Source organism: Panthera uncia, chromosome X, assembly GCF_023721935.1.
Source record: "Panthera uncia isolate 11264 chromosome X, Puncia_PCG_1.0, whole genome shotgun sequence".
In the NCBI taxonomy this organism is placed as follows: domain Eukaryota; kingdom Metazoa; phylum Chordata; class Mammalia; order Carnivora; family Felidae; genus Panthera; species Panthera uncia.
In genome coordinates this window covers 39,345,863-39,362,662 of record NC_064817.1, presented here as the reverse complement: position 1 = coordinate 39,362,662, position 16,800 = coordinate 39,345,863, and the positions used below count along the sequence as shown (strand labels likewise).

Here is a 16,800-nt window from a genome sequence, read left to right as displayed (position 1 = left end):
AAAAAAAAAAAAAAAAAAAAAAAAAAAAAAAAAAAAAAAACAATGAACTTGAACTGACCAGCGGCTATGCTAGTGTTCGTGTGAAAACAAAGTCATTCTTAAGGATCTGTGTACCTTACTAGAGATACGTTACATCTTGATTAAAAACCAAAAACAATTCGGTCATGTATTTTTCACCACAATTTAAAAAAAGAAAGAAAAAACCAAAACTTCAGACCCAAACCTAAACGGTCGCTATATAGGACCCAGGGGCTTGGCAGCAAACAAGACAGCCACTCAGCACGGTGAAAAGTCCTAGGACAATAAACGCACTCACTGGCGAGGGGGTTTGGAGGGTAAGACATCTAGGTTCAAACCCCAGCTCCACTACCTAGTATATGGTTTTGTGACTTCAGGAGCATATAGTAACACTTACCTTTACACCCTCCTTTCTAAAACAGATAGTGTAACAATAATACCTGTGTGGTGAGGTTGCAAAGAAAAAACTAGCAAGTGTGTATATACTGAGTTTCCTAAAACAGCACCAGATACACAGTAAACACTAAAGGCTTTACAACTGTGAAGCAGACACGCGGTCAGCCCCATTTCACAGAAGAGGAATCCGGCACAGAGAGGCGGAGTCCAAAGTCACACGTGGCTTAGTGAGCCCGAGGTGGGTGCTCAAATATGAACACACCCACTTGAACTATAGGTCAGAAGGGAAGGTGACCGAGGAAACCAGTTTTTCTCTATTTCCCTATTCCCGGTCTCGCCCCCACACCCCTAACTAAACATCCTGAATGGTTTGCTCTCAAAGACCACAGGGCCATTCTGATTGCACGACGGTTATCCTCGGGTTGCCGTTAGGCTCTGGTTTGTGGCCCCAGGGCCGGTCACCCAGGTGTGTTCACTTTGTCATAACTCAGCCTGGTTATAGGCTCACTGTGCCGTATTCTATTCGCACATGCATCACACAAACAGAATCATCCTGAGAAACTTGCTGTTAAAGCCACTCTGAGCTACAGCTGGGGACACCTGAATAGGGACTAAGCATTAGAGACAAATAACTGGAGGAGGCAGTAAGAAAATACTGTTAATTGTTCTGCGTGAAAGTGGGGTTTTGGCTGGATAGGAGTGGTCACTTGGGAGCGCTTTTGTCCCCCGAAGTTGGCGGGGGGGGGGGGGCATGTGGCAATGTGTGCAGACATCCTGAGTTGTCGCAACTGCAAAAGGATGCTAGTGGCATCTAGTGAGCAGAAGCCAGGGATGCTGCCAAGCACTGGACAGTGCAGAGGATGTCCCCGCAACCCTCACAAAGAAATATCTGGCCCCATGTGTCAGTAATGCCAAGGCTGAGAGACCGTGTTATGCAGAACATACTAGAGGTATGAAGGAGTGAAGTGCTGTGCGGTCCGTGATAACAGTCCAGCCCAAACAAGGAAAAATACAGGAAACGAAAAAGAAAATGCACTTAAAAAAAGGGTCCTAACGTTAACAGTTACTATTACATCTAGGCAAGGAACGATATTTGAGTATTCGTCATGCCACTCTCTGCAGTTCTCTACACGTTGAAAACTTTTCAAAATAAAAGAAAAAGAATGAATGAACCGCTCTAGAAACCCAGGCTGCTGGATGGGAAGTGAGGGAGGCCAGTGTAGAGAAAAAGCACATCTTGAGCTTAGGAGGCTTGGGACCCCTGAGGGGGCCCAGTGGCTGCTCCCTCCCCTCCCCACAAAGCTGATCACCTGCAGGGTGTGCTCAATGGCGTTGGGGAAGTTCTTCAGCGTGCAGATGGGGATGGACTTTTCAGGCGGATCCTGGCTAGAGCTGTAGGACTCTGTCAGGAAGGGGATCACCACCTGCACGTTGCCTTTGGTGCCCAGTGTGCCAGACTCCAGCAGCGGCTTACGGTAGTACACGCAACGGCGGTCCATGTACATGCCTATGGGGGAGAGGTGGGGAGACAACAGGAGTGCCAGGAAAGGAATGTCAACAGAGAATGGGAAGACAGGCCCCCCTGACACGCACGCACGCACGCCTTTGCCCTGACCACCTCACCCGCCTCCAAACTCACGGGCATCCACGTTGTCCAGGGCATTGGCCACACCATCCAGGTTTTGGAAAAAATCGTCGTCATAGATGCGCTCCGTGTCAGGGCCCACACGGTTCTGATGGCTCGTCACCCGGATGTGCGGATTCATCTGGCGTACAGCTGCAGCGGCCGTGTCAGACTTTAACTTCTAGGGGGCCGAGGGTGGGACGGGAAAACGGAGCTCAGTTATTCACGCACTCATCCAACAAACCTCGATAGGGCTGTCTTCCTAAAAGTAGATTTATTTAACGCCTGGGAAGAACCAGGCCCTGAGTTCAGAAAGCTCCCCGATTTAGGAGACAGTCTGTGATAGTGCCACACGGCTAGGGCTGGAACAGAGATGGGAGGGGCTCAGTGGAAAGAGAAGCAGTTGGACAAATGCAGACTGGAGACAAGAGGCCAGGCATCTGTGTTTATGCCTACCCAATACCTACCGCTCTTTCAGGGAATGGCACCCAGGGCTGGGGCACATTCTCTCCAACGAAACAGGATCCTTTCAAAGCCCGGGTCAGGTCATGTCCCTCCTCCACTGAGGGGAAAATGAATTGGCCCCCACTTCCTCTAGCTCATCTCCTACCCACCGCCACACCATCGAGATCCTGGTCTGGAACGCTCTTACCCAGAAAAAGGGGCCCTACTCCCTTCTACCCTCCAGGTCTGCAGAAACAAATCCTTCCTCAGCCGTTGTAATGCAAAACTGCCAACCCATCTCCTGGGCACGCCTGACTTTCCTTAGCCTGACTTCCCTTAGCTTGCTTTCGTTGTTTCCTTTGCACAGCACTTACCAACATTAACTACAAACTGCACCGCTTTGCTGTGTTGATTGCTTATGGCCTGTCCTCCCTCTCCAGAGCCTTTGTTTCCTTGGCGTATCCCAAGTGCAAGAGCAGCACCTACGCCCACGACTACCTAGTGACTAAGTCAATAAATGGAAGGGGAACAGATCCTGGGCAGGCAAACATGGCACTGTCCCTTATAGAAGGCTTCCCAGCTCAATCCCTGAACAGCCCGGGCTCCATCTGGCAGAAAAGTGTGAATGTAGCACAGATGTTCTCCTAAGGGAAGGCTTGCTGGCAAGGTCGGCCCTTGGTTGGCCGGTCTAGGAACCTGGATTTCAGGACGGTTCTCACCATTCCTTATCTGATTAGGATGGCTCACTGTGCCTAGACTGCTTATGCAAACAGTGTGATGTGTGCCGAACTCCTGCTTTCCTTCTAGGAGGCTGGAATTTGGGTATGTGCCCAGCAGACGGTGCCTATGTGACCAGCCCATAGTACAAACCCTGGGTGCTGGGGCTCTAGTGAGCTTCCCTGGTTGGCAACATTTCACGTGTGTGGTCACAACTCGCTAGTGAGGGAAGTAAGGGTGTCCCGTGCGACTCCACTGGGAGAGGAGTCTCGGAAGCTTGTGTCTGGTCTCCCCTAGACTTCGCCCCGGGTGCCTTTTCCCTTTGCTGATTTTGCTCTGCATCCTTTTGCTGGAAGAAATCATAGCCGTGAAAATGGCCACAAACTGTCCTGAGTCCTCCTAGTCCAGCATTGGACCCGGGTGTGGTTTGGGGGACCCCTACACACTGTCCCAACCAGCACTGATAAGAGATCAAGGAAAAAGAAAACATAAAAAATAAAAAAAGATGAAACACGGCAGATTCAATGGAAGGATACTCGATAAATGCTGAACGAGAGACACAGAGAAGCTGAGAGAAAGAACTGAATGAAAAAGGTGGAAAGGCCTCCTTTCCGGAAAGAACGGAAGCGAAAGACAGGAGGAAAAGAGAGATGACAAAATCTCACCCCCTCTCCCCAGCCCACTCACCGTGACGTCCCAGGGCCGGAACAGAAACTGTCGGTTCAGATTTGACTTCTCGATAGTGTCCATGTCTGTGACCACAATCTCTCCACCTTCTCCACAGCCCAGCCCAATCATGGCGAAGTTTTTGAGCAGCTCACAGCCGATGGCTCCTGCACCCACCTAGGAGGCAGTCGAGGAGAGACAGGCTGGTTAGGGTGGCACAGGTGAGCGTGACACCACATATTACTCCTCACTCTCCCCAAAGACAGCAGGAGAGGTGAAGCGGGTCTAGGGGCCACATCCTCAAGTCTCAGGGCTAGAAAAAACAACCCATAGCCGTCTGAGGAAAGGCAGAGCCAGGGTGGGGAGAAACAGGACACGCCAGGCTTTCCCTCGAGATAAAGAACATGGCAAAAGGCACGCGACAGAGGTACAAAAACCGCAAGACTCTCCCTTGAGATGTGGGAGACTCTAGAAGAGATAGCCGAAGGCCCGGGGAGGTGAAGATTCCAGGTGTCTAAGGGGATTACTCACTAGAAAGTACTTCTGCTTGCCCAACTTCTCTTGCAGGTCTGAGCCAAACACGGCCACCTGCCCATCATAACGGTTCTGGCGCTGAGGAACACAAAGGGACGATGGCCGGGTCAGAGGGAGCCTGGCCAGAAATGCACCCAATGATGTCTTCCCCATGGGCCCCCCCCATGGGCCACACACACATACCGGGTGGCACTTGTCCTCCGTGAGGGCCTCTTTGTCCTCAGGGAGACACTCCAGGGCATCAAAGTACAACCACTGCATGATGGGCATAAACTTCCCTGAGCAGGCCTGGGGATTGGGGAGGGGAGGGAAAGCGGTCAGTGGTTACTTGGGGACTGACACAGATGGACAATAAATGACGGGACTCAGGGAGGTGCCTGGCCTGCCCCTGTCCCTCTCTACCCATCCTGACCTTCATGACCTCCTGGGCAGCCAAGCCCCCAATGAAAGCGTTTATAGGCGCCAGATCCCCAGCAGCCACATATGCCAGCTTCCGGATGAGGTCCTCATCCAGGCTGTCCTGCTGCACTGCTCGCAGGGCTCGAGCATTCACGGCCCGCGCTAGGGTCACCAGCTCTGTTGCATCCTCCTGGTGAGGCAGAAGGAACCAAAAAGGCACCTGTCAGGCCACTGGTGGAAGAGGGATGGGGAGGGAGGAAGGGGAGGGGGAAGAGTAGACCGGTAGAGGCACGGTGCGCCCTCAGTGCCGAGGTCATCTGCCCTGGTTGGCCCACTGAGTCACCCACCTCATTACGGGGCCGAGGGGGCCGGCCATGCTGAGCACAGAACTGGTGTAGGGCCTGGAAGCCAATGTGCAGCTGGGCAGGGCGGGAATACTTGGCGAAGTCCGTCATCACAAAGTCAGGCTCTGCCAGTGAGGCCAGCAAGGATTTCTGTGGGGGGCAGGGCATCATCAGAGCCTAGAAATGCCCAGAACCACCCCCCACAGCCCACTCACTACCCCCCACACTCACAAAGCTGATCTTCTTAGGTACTTTGACCTGACTGACAATGCCTCCACGGATATAATCGGAGAAGTTGGAGGTGTCACAGATGCTAAAGGTGTAAGGACCTAGGTAGACGGGGAAACTGTCAGGCTACCCGCCCTCCCTAAAACCCACAACACCCCCAAGATAAGGGAAAATCCATCCCCGATCCAGCTCAGTCATCATGAGCCATCTCTCCACCCCGGATTCTACTTGGACGTTAGAAATTATCTCTCCTCTCCCCAAGACCCAGGCTCAGAGCCCACGAGAGCCTGTGTCCTTGGACCCAAGTCCATACTAGAAGACGTTTTCTGCTCCTTGTCCAAATCGGCTCAGACACGAGTGGATCCTCTGATCTGCTCTGTTCAAACACCAGAGAACTTCTCCCCCTCCACACAGATACTAGGGACCTAGTCTAGGAACAGCTCAAACATGAGATAGCGCCTCTACCCCATGCCCACCAGCAGGGGACTCTGTCTCTGGTTTACCTCAGACACCCAGGATGGGTCTCCCCTCACTCAGAGCCCAGGGACATATCTCCTATCTTCCCTGATTCCTCCAAGGCCCTAGCTCACCCAAGACTTTGATCTCCATGGGCTGACTTCCGTTGAGTTCAACCATGCCCTGTACTTCTGAAAAGGAGACAAAGTCGCCACTCTCAAATCCATGCCGGGCCTCATCCAGGCAGGTGACCACACCGGGACTGTCCTGGTTAAAGGCAGAGTGAGCCTCAGAGGCAGGCTCAGGGTACCAGGAGCAGACGGAAGGCCTGCTGCTGCCCACCTGCCTGCCAGGGCCCCCAAGGCTGATCTCACCTTGGTGACCATAGAAACCATAGCGCTGAGTGGCTGCTCCCCGTTGGAATCTGTGAGGATCATTTCCTCTCCAAAGTCACAGAAGAGCTGCCTGTAGAGGGAGGCAACAGGGCTAATGCTCGAGAGTCCCATGTTCACGGGGACCCGTGTGTCCCTCAAGGTGCAGCGAATGCTTGCTGAGCAAATTCAGCCCATCGCTGCTGGGAATTACACAGTGCCCATGCCACGTGGAGAGAGTTGGACACACAGAATCCAAAACCTGGGCGGCTGAGCGGGGTGCTGAGGGCAGTGAGAGCTTGGGGGTCTTGACCTGGACCTGGCAGGGGTCGGGGGACAAGGCCGGGGGCACTCACCCGAATAGGCCCCGTGTGTCTGCCACCACCAGCTTGATGCCACGGCTGTGACAGAACTCACCCACCCGCAGCTGGTCCTCCAGGGGGGTGTTGGTGAGGACCACCACCTGTAGAGAGGTGGAAGCTCAGGGAAAGGGCCCAGGACTGGGGCAGAGAAGAGAGAATAATGGAGGAAGGCTGGTGCCGGGGGGGGGGGGGGGGGGGCGGCTCAGAGAGAAGGATCCTTAAAGCTCTGCCCGTTCAACTGCGTTTCACAAAGTATCTACGATGTAGCAGACGCAGCCAGGGTGAGACCCAGCGAAGAGAAATGCCAATCCTTACGCCAGGGCGGGCAAGGTAGCAGGCAAGGTGATGAGGCGGACAGGAGGACGGAGTGCGGAGAACAGCTGATTCATTTACACACCAACGCCTGCTGCTGCCTGCCCACAACCCTACCTTGGCCCGGGAGACACAGCAGTAAAACTCCCTCCGCAGCCAAAGTCTGAGCTCACTCCTACCACACCCACGTGCTCCCAGTTTTTGAGACAATGCCTGCTCAGCCGTGTTCCTTGGGACTTTGCTTTCTGCCCGAAAGCCCGCCCGCCCTTCCCCGCCAGGGCGAGCTCCTACGACCGCCTCAGGCTCAGCGGCAGTGCCCTGGCCCACGGGGACACCCAGGGCACAAATTTCCGCTCCCATAGCTCCTCTTTCCGGCTCAGAGTTTTTATTTAACGAATAACCAGATGGCCTTTATCATGTGCCAGCTGCTATTCTAAGCCCTTAGCCCTCACAAAAACTCTACGAAGTAGGTACTACTATCGGTCCCAGGTCCACAAATGAGAAAAAGTAAAGCCGAGATGAAGTGACCTGCTTGAGGCCACACTAGTAGACTAGAGGCTCGTACCACAGCAGCATGGCGCCGGCCCGTGCTCACAACCATTACGCCACAGGTCTTGCCCATTCACACGCCCCGCTCCCCAAAAAGGCAGGCCCAGGGTCCAAATCCCACCTGCATCCCCAGCATGAAACCTGGCACACAGCCCAGCCCACTTAATAGAGAACTAACGAACAAAGCAGAGATGTACTCTGAGAAAACCGGGAACCCAACCCCCAACCCCAGGTACCTGAAAGCCACTAAGGAAGTCCTCGACCAGGGGCCCGGTGTAGGCACTGACAGGCACATAGCTGTTGAGCTCGGCGAGGCGGGGCTGTGAGACTTCAGCCCGGTTTTTCCCGATGTCCTCTTCCCGCAGGTAGAACTGCAAAAGGGAGCCAGGGAAGGAGGGAGTGGCGGCGGAGCCCGGGGGACTGGCACATCAGCAGGGAAGAAGGGCCAGGGAGAGATACCTGGGAGGAGAGGTCAGCCCACTGGGCGGTGCCCTGGTCATGTAGGGTGACAGCCTTAACCCCACCAAGGATGATGTTCTTGGCGATCTCCACACCTAGGCCCCGCAGGCCTGACACGAGGACGCTCGATGTCTGGAGCCGCTTCATTGCCTCATGGCCCAACACATACCTGCCAGGTCAGGGGGTAATTCCAGGTCAAGGCCTGGCCCTCCTGACCCTATCCTCCCGGCGCCCCTCCCACCGCTCGGCCCAACCTAGGCCCCACTTACAGCTGCCGGGAGTAAAGGCCCTCATCTATGTCTGCTTCACTGCCGTTCTTTGCCATTCCCTAGGGACAAAGAAGAACAGGTTGGGGGAGAAATGGAGGAGGGCGTGGACAGATGCACAGTGATACAGAAGGCTCTCCCACCCACCACCGCCACCACCCTGCCTGCCAGGGTCCAGGGAGAAGACACTTACGTTGGTTGGCACCGAGGGCACTTCGGATAATACGGAGTGGGCAGGGGAACAGTTAGAACCCGGCTTTGGATCAGGCCCGGACACGCGACGTTTCTTGGACAGCGGCGAGCTGGACATCTGGAAAGGAAAAGGAGGGTCAGAGGTGAGCCTGGGGCACATGGGCGTTTCAGTTGGTTAGCGGTGACTGCGGGGGAAGGGAAGACTTAAGGGCTAGTGTCTCCAGTTTACAGAAGAGGAGGCGGGTACAGAGAGGTGAGGTGACTTGCCCAGGGTCACACAGCTGTCAGAGCTAAGATCTGAACCCAGGTGGTCTGGCTTGCAATCCATGTTGCTGACCACTAGGCCATTCGCCTTTCTCCCCAGCCCAGCATGAGGGAGAGACTCCAGTCCTGCAGGGTGAGAGGAGTGACAAGAAGAATGTCCTTGTGGGAAAGTCAGAGGAGGGTGTAGGCTCAGGTCAGACCCTGCCGCTCCTTGACAGGCGTCATTTAACCCCTGTGGGCTCAGGTCCCTCACCTGTGCAACAGGGCTGACAATGCAACTTACCTACCCCACGGAGTTGCTGAAGTGATGAAATAGAGCCCAGACCATAGAGCCTGGCACAGAGCGGGCACACAACAAGCAGCTGTTCTCCTCACCCTTAACCCCGGCGACAGGGGCGCAGGAGGGAAACATGGCTTAGACTTCCATCAGGGGAACGTGATGGCAGGAGACACCTTGCCGAAAACCCAGTCCCCCCAGAAGGGCTCGGGAGGCAGAGTTTTACAAAGCCCACTCCACCCCTCCCCCCAGCTCCGGGAGGGGAAAGGCCCAGGCCAACAAAAGAGGTCACAGTGAGAGATAAAACACATACTTCCCAAGCCCTGTCTGCATACGGAGCCCCTTACACAGGTGGACAATTACAGTGGATGAATATTTATTAGAGATCTTCTTTGCGCCAGATGTCGCACTGAGCACTTCATCAGCCTTGCCTCACTTTGTCCTTAGAGCACCCCCATAGGGTTTGGGCTACTATTGGCGACATCTCTCAACTAACAGAGGAGGAAAAAAATCTCACTCGGGGACATCTGGCAACCTGACTGAGGTTCCCACAAACACAGTGGCCAAGCGGGGCCCAGAACAGATCTGCTGACCCTGAAGTCCAGGCGGCCGCCCGGTGTTCTCACATTTCATCCCCTCAATGGTCCTGACCCTGCAAGGCAGGGTTGAGTGTCCTTGCCAGACAAATGAGAAAACCTGAGCTCACGAGGTCAAATTAACTTGCCAAGCATCACACACCAGGTCTCAGAGACAGAACAATACAGCCTGCTGTGGGAGTGAAAGCTGCGTGTGGCTGGATCCAGATGCTGGAGACAACAGGACCCTGAATCATTTCCCCTCACCCCACAGTGCTCTTCTAAGCCCCTGTTCTCCTCCAATGAGCCATTTCTGCCTCCCCCCACCATCACACCGAGCACCCCCACTGTACCTAAGATTTCATCTTGGCACCTGTCATACTCTGACACTAAGCAAGTGGACAGGAGCTCCCTACCATCTACCAGAAGCTTACCGCCTGTCAATCACAGGGCTTTGTCTAATCCTAACAATGCCCACGAACCAGATAACCTCATTCCCACATCACACATAAGAAAACAAAGGCTCAGAGAACTCCAATCACTTGCCCACAGTCAGGCAACTGGTGCAGGCCTGTTTGCCAAACGCCCCCTGGAAGAAGAGAGTCAGGACCAAGCTCAGGGCCCAGCCCACAGGGCTAAGGGATGAGCCGTGAGGGAGGAGGACCCAGAAGGCAGGACGCTGGCTAGGGCCCTGGAGCCAACCAACCTAATTACTTGGAATGCAAAGCACCAACCTAGACAAGAAAAAGTTGGTGAATTAGTATGCCAAGTAAACCATATTTTTCCATTTACGGACTCTCTGACCTGGGGAAGGGATCTCATTTACTCTGAGCCCCATTTTCTCCAAAAGTAGGGACAAATGGGACTGTCCTCAAGGGGCTGCTGAGAAGGTTAAAAATGTCTACTCCTGTGGTCAGAACTCAGCAACTTGAAGACATAACTAAGCTCCTCCCTGGGCACCTGCAGTGGCCTCCATTACTTAGTTATCTCCTTGCCTTGTCACCCGTTTCCTTGTCTGGGACACACCATCTCCCTTGCTTCCTAAATCTGAGAGAAGATCCAGAACCAGAGAGATCTTTAATATGTGCACTTTTTACCTCTGGATTCCTGTTGCCGCCAGCAAGGGTCTAATCAGGCTTTGGGTGATTGTTCCAGAGAGGATGTCCATTGCTAAGACTTGGAACAGCCCAGTGCTAAGACTTGGAACAGACCAGTGTCAAGGCAAGCAGAAGGATTCTGGGGCAGAAACTCCAGAGAGGAGTTAAAAAAGATTCCCCACCCCCAGTACAAAATTGATACCTTTTCTCCCTCAACATATGCTCAGGCCCCAATTAGGACGCATGTACTATCCATTGTTTAGCAAAGCTGAACTGGGGCTTAGAGAGTTTCAGAACTTGCCTGAGGTCTCCAAACTGGTGATTTTGAAGGCTGAGCATTCTCTACCACCCAAACCAGAGAAGAAGGTTTGAGGTAGGAGTCCTGGAGCAGGTTTGAGAGGGGGCAGGCACAGGGTCAGGTTATCAGGATGGGGAAGCTAGGGCACAGGATGCTGGGGCCTGTCAAGCCTCCTGGGAGGGATTAACTGAGAAGTCCCTGGGAACATAAAAGAGAGGAGTCAAGAGGTGGTTGTCTGAGCCCATAGAGGCTCAGAGGGAGATGGGATAGGGGATTAGAAGCCCTAGGGGGCAGGCAGAGCAGAGCCAGGCCAGGCTGTTAAGACTCATATCTGGGTCTTTGGAAAGGATCTTTCAGAGAAGGACCAGGAAATTACACTAGAGGTCCCCAGAGGCTGCAAGGAGGCGGGCAGTAGCCAGGTCCCCTGGAAGTGGCACAGGGAATGGGTGGGGGATTCTGTGGCCCAAGGAGGCTGTAGGAAGATGCTGGGGTCTGGGGGGAGGTGTGCTCTCCATCAGGAGGATGCTGGGGACCTAGAGGTCTCATCGGGCAGATGCTGGTGGCACAGAAAAATCTTTGACCAAAAATAACAGGGACTTGTAGGGAGAGAGATCTCTGACATCAACATTAGAGTCCCAGGAGGCTACGGAGATGAATGTAAGTCCTCAGGTAGGGTTGGGGAGGGATTTCTAATGGAGCACAAAGGCTTGGTCTTATCTCTGATTGATACATGCTAAGTACAGCAACTGCTCTGACAGCGAGGAGAGGGGAAGCTGAGCCCAGACAGGTCTGGCCCTAAAAAGTTCAGTAAGCAGATACTGACTAGGTCTCCAAGCAGGGTTGGGTTTCTCTGACCAATTATGTGGAATCCCATGGAGGCTCTGCGAATAGATGCCGAGAAGGGGGTTTTCTACTCTGACTGAGGACAGACAACTGGGCCTGTTGGGGAAAGGGACATCTGACAACGATGGTGGGGTCCTATGAACCTGAAAACAGAAGCCGGGGGCCTCTGACTGATGCTGGGAATCTTCAAAGACTCTGAGGGCAGATCCTGAGGCTTGATGTGAGGTTAAGGGAGCTGTGAGAGAAGCTGGAACCCTGGTTGGCTTTTGAAGGCAGAGGCTGAGTGAAGGGTGGGGTTTGAGAGGAGTCTGATGGACCGGCCAGGAGGCAATAGGGTCTGCCAAGGCAGGTGGATCTGTGATGGACAAATTATGTGTCCAAACAGTTCTGCCCTGGCTTCTGGTCCTCTGGGAGGCTCTGAGGGAACATCCTGGGAGTTAGGAACCTATGATCAGGGATATGCGAAGACCCGCAAGAGGCAGTCTCTAAAAAGAATACTGAGCATGAAAAAGAAAGCATTCTCTTAAAGTACAGAAAGTCTCTAAAGGCAGATACTAGGAATCAGAGGAGCCTCTAAAGGTAAATGTTGAGAACCTCGGATTAGAAATGCTGGGCTTTCTGATGGAAGACGTTAGGGCCAGGTTGGGGTTGAAGTCGTGAATGGGTCTCTGACATGGAGGCCAGGCCCAAATCGTCTTTCACAGGGTCTAGTCTCCCTGGAAGCTCTGAGGGCAGATAATGCGTGTGTGAGTTGGGGGAGGGGGGTGGCCTGAAGGAAGATGCTAGGGAAGATTTTCAGCAATGAAGGCCATTCCCGGCGGTCTAGCCCCTCTTGGAAGGTGCAAGAGCAAATACTGAGAAACTAGAAGTGTCTGAAAGAAGATTCTGGGGTAGGTCTTTAATGGCTTGCATTGTGTGGGGGGCTTCGACCAGGAATGTCAATCCCGTAAGTCTCTATTGGCGTTCTGATCTGCGATACAAGGTTCGGGACAGGGTCCCGGACCCTGACTAAGGATATTGAGCCTGAGTCTCTAAAAGCAGATCCTGGGGGTGGGGGGGTCCTGACCCCAAGGTCAGATTTCAGAGCCCGAGGGACTGGCCTGGTCCAGGATGGGAAATGTGGACCCCGCCCCAAGATCTGTCCCCCCCCACCCCCAAAGATCCCTAGCATCCGAATCACCACCGCTAAGTCACCACCACCAATCCCGACACCAGCCTGGCCCAGCGCCGACCCAGGCCCCTCCAATGCCTCCCGAAACCCCTGCCCCGGCCAAGGCGCTGAGAAAGGCCGTTTGTTACCAATGCCGGTTCCCCGGGTCGCGCCGCCGCCAACTCCTCTAGGAGCCGAAGCCAAGCCCGGCCGCCACCCTCCTCCTCCTTCTCCTCCTCCTCCTCCTCCCCGCCGCCTGGGCCGCCTAGAATCGCCTCTGCCTGGGCCGCCTTCTCCTCCCCCGGCCGTAGTGGTTGCGCTCGCCCCGGCCACCTCCTTCACCTCCGCCGCCGACACAAGATGGCGGCTGCGGAGTCTGAGGCCGGAACAAAACCTTGAGCCCCACCCCCCAGGAACCCGGATGCAGGCAGGCCGCGCCCATTTCATGAATCATGTATGGTGGTCCCTGACTCATTCGAAGAGGAAGAGCTCCACCTGGTGGTGAAGGTGGCAGTAACTGGGAAAACAGGTAAAACAACATAAAGGCTACGCCCCATGGAACTGTGAATAATGAATACATTGTTGCAGCCAGGAGGCTAAGGAAAAGAAGGACCTCAAGGCCACACTTCCCAATAATGAATTATGCATGAGGCCTGGTGGCTGGTGGACTAACACCCGGCAACCAAAAAGCCAATGTTAAACATGGAAGCCACGCCCCGTCGCTCATGAATAATTAATGACCCTACAGCAGCCCGGAAGCCAAGGAGATCAAGGCTACATCTTTCATGAATAATGCCTGAGGCCCGGTGGGCTGGAACAAAAGGTACCGGTCCGCCTATTGCTGCATCTAATAATACCCCGTAAGCACAAGTAAGGAAGTGGGGCTACCAAAGGGAAAACACACTCCCCTTCCCCCCCCCCCCCCGCCCCGGCTCATGAATAATGAATAATGATGCTGCAGCAGCTCAACCTGGAAACTCAGAGGGGTCAAGAAAGGCCCCACCTAGTTACTTATGAATTATGTATGAGGCTGGATGAACGGAAACACTCAAGACAGCCCTGCCCAGCTAGTAGGGATTGTGGTACTCCAGCCAAGGCAACACAGCCACACACCTTCCTGTTCATGAATAATGAAAGGTGATGCTGCACAACCAAAGGGGAAACCCAGGGGAAGTGCAGCTGCCTCCTCCCCACCCCTGACTTAACTGAACAGGAACCAGGGCTGCCTTGGTCCAACCAAATCTAGACTCATTATATGCCTTTGGCAGGTGCATCAGCTGCCACAACTGTAACATGGGGATAGTAACAGAACCCATCTACCTCATAAAGGCAAAATGTGCTATTAGGGAAATGAGAGAATATGGATTACGGTGTGAGCTCGGAGCAGCACTGACACAGGGCACTATTAAATTTAAGTATTATACATTAACATAAAAGAACTATGTAAATATATACCTCTATGAATATAAAATTAGTAAAAAACAAAACAAAATAAAATAACATAACATAAAATTAGTTATGGGTAAAAAAAAAATTAGTTATGGGTGACGGTATACCCAGTTGCGAGAGAAACTTCCAACGTGGGGCATTATTTAAAAAACAATGCCTTGGGGCCCCTGGCTGGCTCAGTCGGCGGAGTGCACGACTCTGGATCTCGGGGTTGTGAGTTCGAGCCCCACGTTGGGTGTAGAGATTACACAAAAATAAAAATTTTTTTAAATAATAAAAAATTGGGGCGCCTGGGTGGCTCAGTCGGTTGAGCGTCCGACTTCAGCTCAGGTCATGATCTGACAGCTTGTGAGTTCAAGCCCCGCATCAGGCTCTGTGCTGACAGCTTGGAGCCTGGAGCCTGCTTCAGATTCTGTGCCTCCCTCTCTCTCTGCCCCAACCCACTCGCATTCTGTCTCTGTCTCTCTCAAAAATAAATAAACATTAAAAAAATTTTTTAATTAAAAAAATAAATACAAAAAACAATGCCTTGAGACAACCGTCCAGAAGGACGCTGGAAAACAGAATGCTAAAGCCACCACAATGTCCACTGAATAGGTAGGATAGAGTAACAGGTCACCAGAGATACAACTGTCGGATACACAATAAGCACCCAAGAGACATTTCTCTCAAATAATAACAGATCACATTAACAGGCGGCATATTATGGTGATGGGTCCTTTCCATGCATTGTGTCACTGGTCTCAGGAATGCAGAGCAGGAAATTGGTTCCTTCCTGGCCTTCAGGTCTTAGCTCGAAGGTGACCTCCTTAGAGAGCTCTTGAACCCTCACAAAAATCATTTCTACCCACCGATGACTAGCTGTGTGACCTGGGGCCAGACACTTCACTTCTCTGGGCTACTGTTTCCTGCTCCCCCCCCTCCCCCGCCATAAAATGAGAACAATAGTAACCTACCTTGAGATGGAGTTTAAATGAGTAAATAGGCAGAAAGGGCTTAGAACAGTGCCTGGCACAAAATGCTGTGTGACCAACATTATTAGTAGTACCTGCCACTAAACTGGTGGTGGTGGGGACACATTATGGCATCTGATTAAGACTACAGACTCTGGAACTAGATTAACTGGGTTTGAATCCTGGCTCAGCCACTCACTGACTGTAAGTAACTTTAGGCAAATTAGCCTCCCGGTGTCCCAGTTTCCTCATCTATAAAATGGGATAATAATAACCTACCTCCTAGGATTGTTGTGGGGATTAAATGGGCTAATAAAGTGTGAAATGACCTGGCCATCATCATGCCCATACCCATTTTCAGGCTCACAGAAAGATTTGCCAAAGACCACACAGCTGACAAGGATGGATGAGATTGGAGTCTAGAGCCTTTGTTGATAATCTGGAATTACTGAGCTATGAGGAATGAACAATGCAGGAGGCCTCGTCCCTTTGCTTAGATTTAAGGCTTAAATCTGGAACCCGTAAAGGGAAAGCTAACAGCCGGTCATGCAGATGAGACCGTAAGAGCTACGCCCCTCATGAATTATGCGCAACGCCCCTAGAAAAGCCACGGAAAACGGGGGGGGGGGGGCGCTACTCACCTTTACGATTAATCAATGAGTTCTAGTTTGCCCGGCAGACGGCAGAACGCCCCTTCAGCACACCCCTCCAGCACGCTGATCCGCCCTCTCGTGAATAATTCACAAGCCGATACTTCCCGCGGACCAGGTGCGAAGGAGGCAAAAATAGGCTTCCTCAACAGCCCCACCTCCTCATGAATAATGAAAAGAGCCGCGGCCAACGAAGGCCCGGCAGCACGCTGTCCCCTCGGGAAGAGCCTGGCACACTGGGTTCCAGTGTCCCTTCCACAGCCTGGGCTGGGGGCTCCTCTCCTTAAAAGCATATGGACCGCGACGTGTCCACTCTCCTCGCCCCGAGTACCCAAGCGCGGGGGGACCTCATCATACAGCCTGAGGTCACAAAGGCCACAGATACATCCACAATGCCACGTCGGTCCCGAACGTTCTCACTGTCACCAAGACCTCTCCTGAAACAAGCTCTCCCCAAATTCCGCCCTGACTTCGGGATGCTCAAACTTCGCCTCTCTCTTTGGGGAGCACCCCGAAACCCTGCCCCATGGACAGAGTACTAACACACGGACCTTAAGGTCTCCTCAAACATCCCCTTAAACCCTGTCTCCGAGGGGTATAAAAACCCTGCCTCCCGGTGATACTCCCAAAAACAGACTCAAAAATCCCACCCGGGCGTCCCCAAACGCCACTTCCTAAGGGACCCCTCGAAAACAGCCACCCCTAAGCGCCACCCCGGGCCCAGAGCCTCCCAATGTGCCCATTAGGGGATCCCCCCAGTAGAGCCCCCTCCCCCAAATGCTGTCCAGGGTTTGGGGGCACCGTGCTCCAGCTCACCCCCTGCGCCGGGCGGAAGCCTCGCCTTCCTGCTGGAGATGAGCCGAAGCCACGGGGCAACGGAAGAGCAAACCACCTCCGTCGTACAAGA

General features: G+C 53.3%; 1 protein-coding gene across 5 annotated transcripts in view; it reads right to left on the bottom strand.

The window, feature by feature from the left end:
• The window catches only part of UBA1 (ubiquitin like modifier activating enzyme 1), a 23,571-nt gene extending 6,771 nt beyond the window's left edge, over positions 1–16,800 (bottom strand). Inside the window, exons 1-17 of one of the 5 annotated variants that reach the window (XM_049643744.1) lie at positions 12,991–13,214; positions 8,605–8,727; positions 8,339–8,455; positions 8,149–8,207; positions 7,880–8,048; positions 7,657–7,791; positions 6,554–6,660; positions 6,201–6,291; positions 5,961–6,093; positions 5,374–5,471; positions 5,146–5,292; positions 4,812–4,988; positions 4,583–4,687; positions 4,397–4,477; positions 3,887–4,042; positions 2,054–2,219; positions 1,725–1,921 (exon numbers count right to left, since the gene is read on the bottom strand). In XM_049643744.1, coding sequence (XP_049499701.1) covers positions 1,725–1,921; positions 2,054–2,219; positions 3,887–4,042; positions 4,397–4,477; positions 4,583–4,687; positions 4,812–4,988; positions 5,146–5,292; positions 5,374–5,471; positions 5,961–6,093; positions 6,201–6,291; positions 6,554–6,660; positions 7,657–7,791; positions 7,880–8,048; positions 8,149–8,207; positions 8,339–8,455 — 1,938 coding nt within the window. In that variant the 5' untranslated portion in view covers positions 8,605–8,727; positions 12,991–13,214. Of the gene's footprint in view, positions 1–1,724; positions 1,922–2,053; positions 2,220–3,886; positions 4,043–4,396; positions 4,478–4,582; positions 4,688–4,811; positions 4,989–5,145; positions 5,293–5,373; positions 5,472–5,960; positions 6,094–6,200; positions 6,292–6,553; positions 6,661–7,656; positions 7,792–7,879; positions 8,049–8,148; positions 8,208–8,338; positions 8,456–8,604; positions 8,728–8,884; positions 12,839–12,990; positions 13,215–15,884; positions 16,212–16,709 lie in introns of those variants that run through there. The other 4 variants (XM_049643741.1, XM_049643745.1, XM_049643743.1 and 1 more) reach the window with 4 other exon arrangements.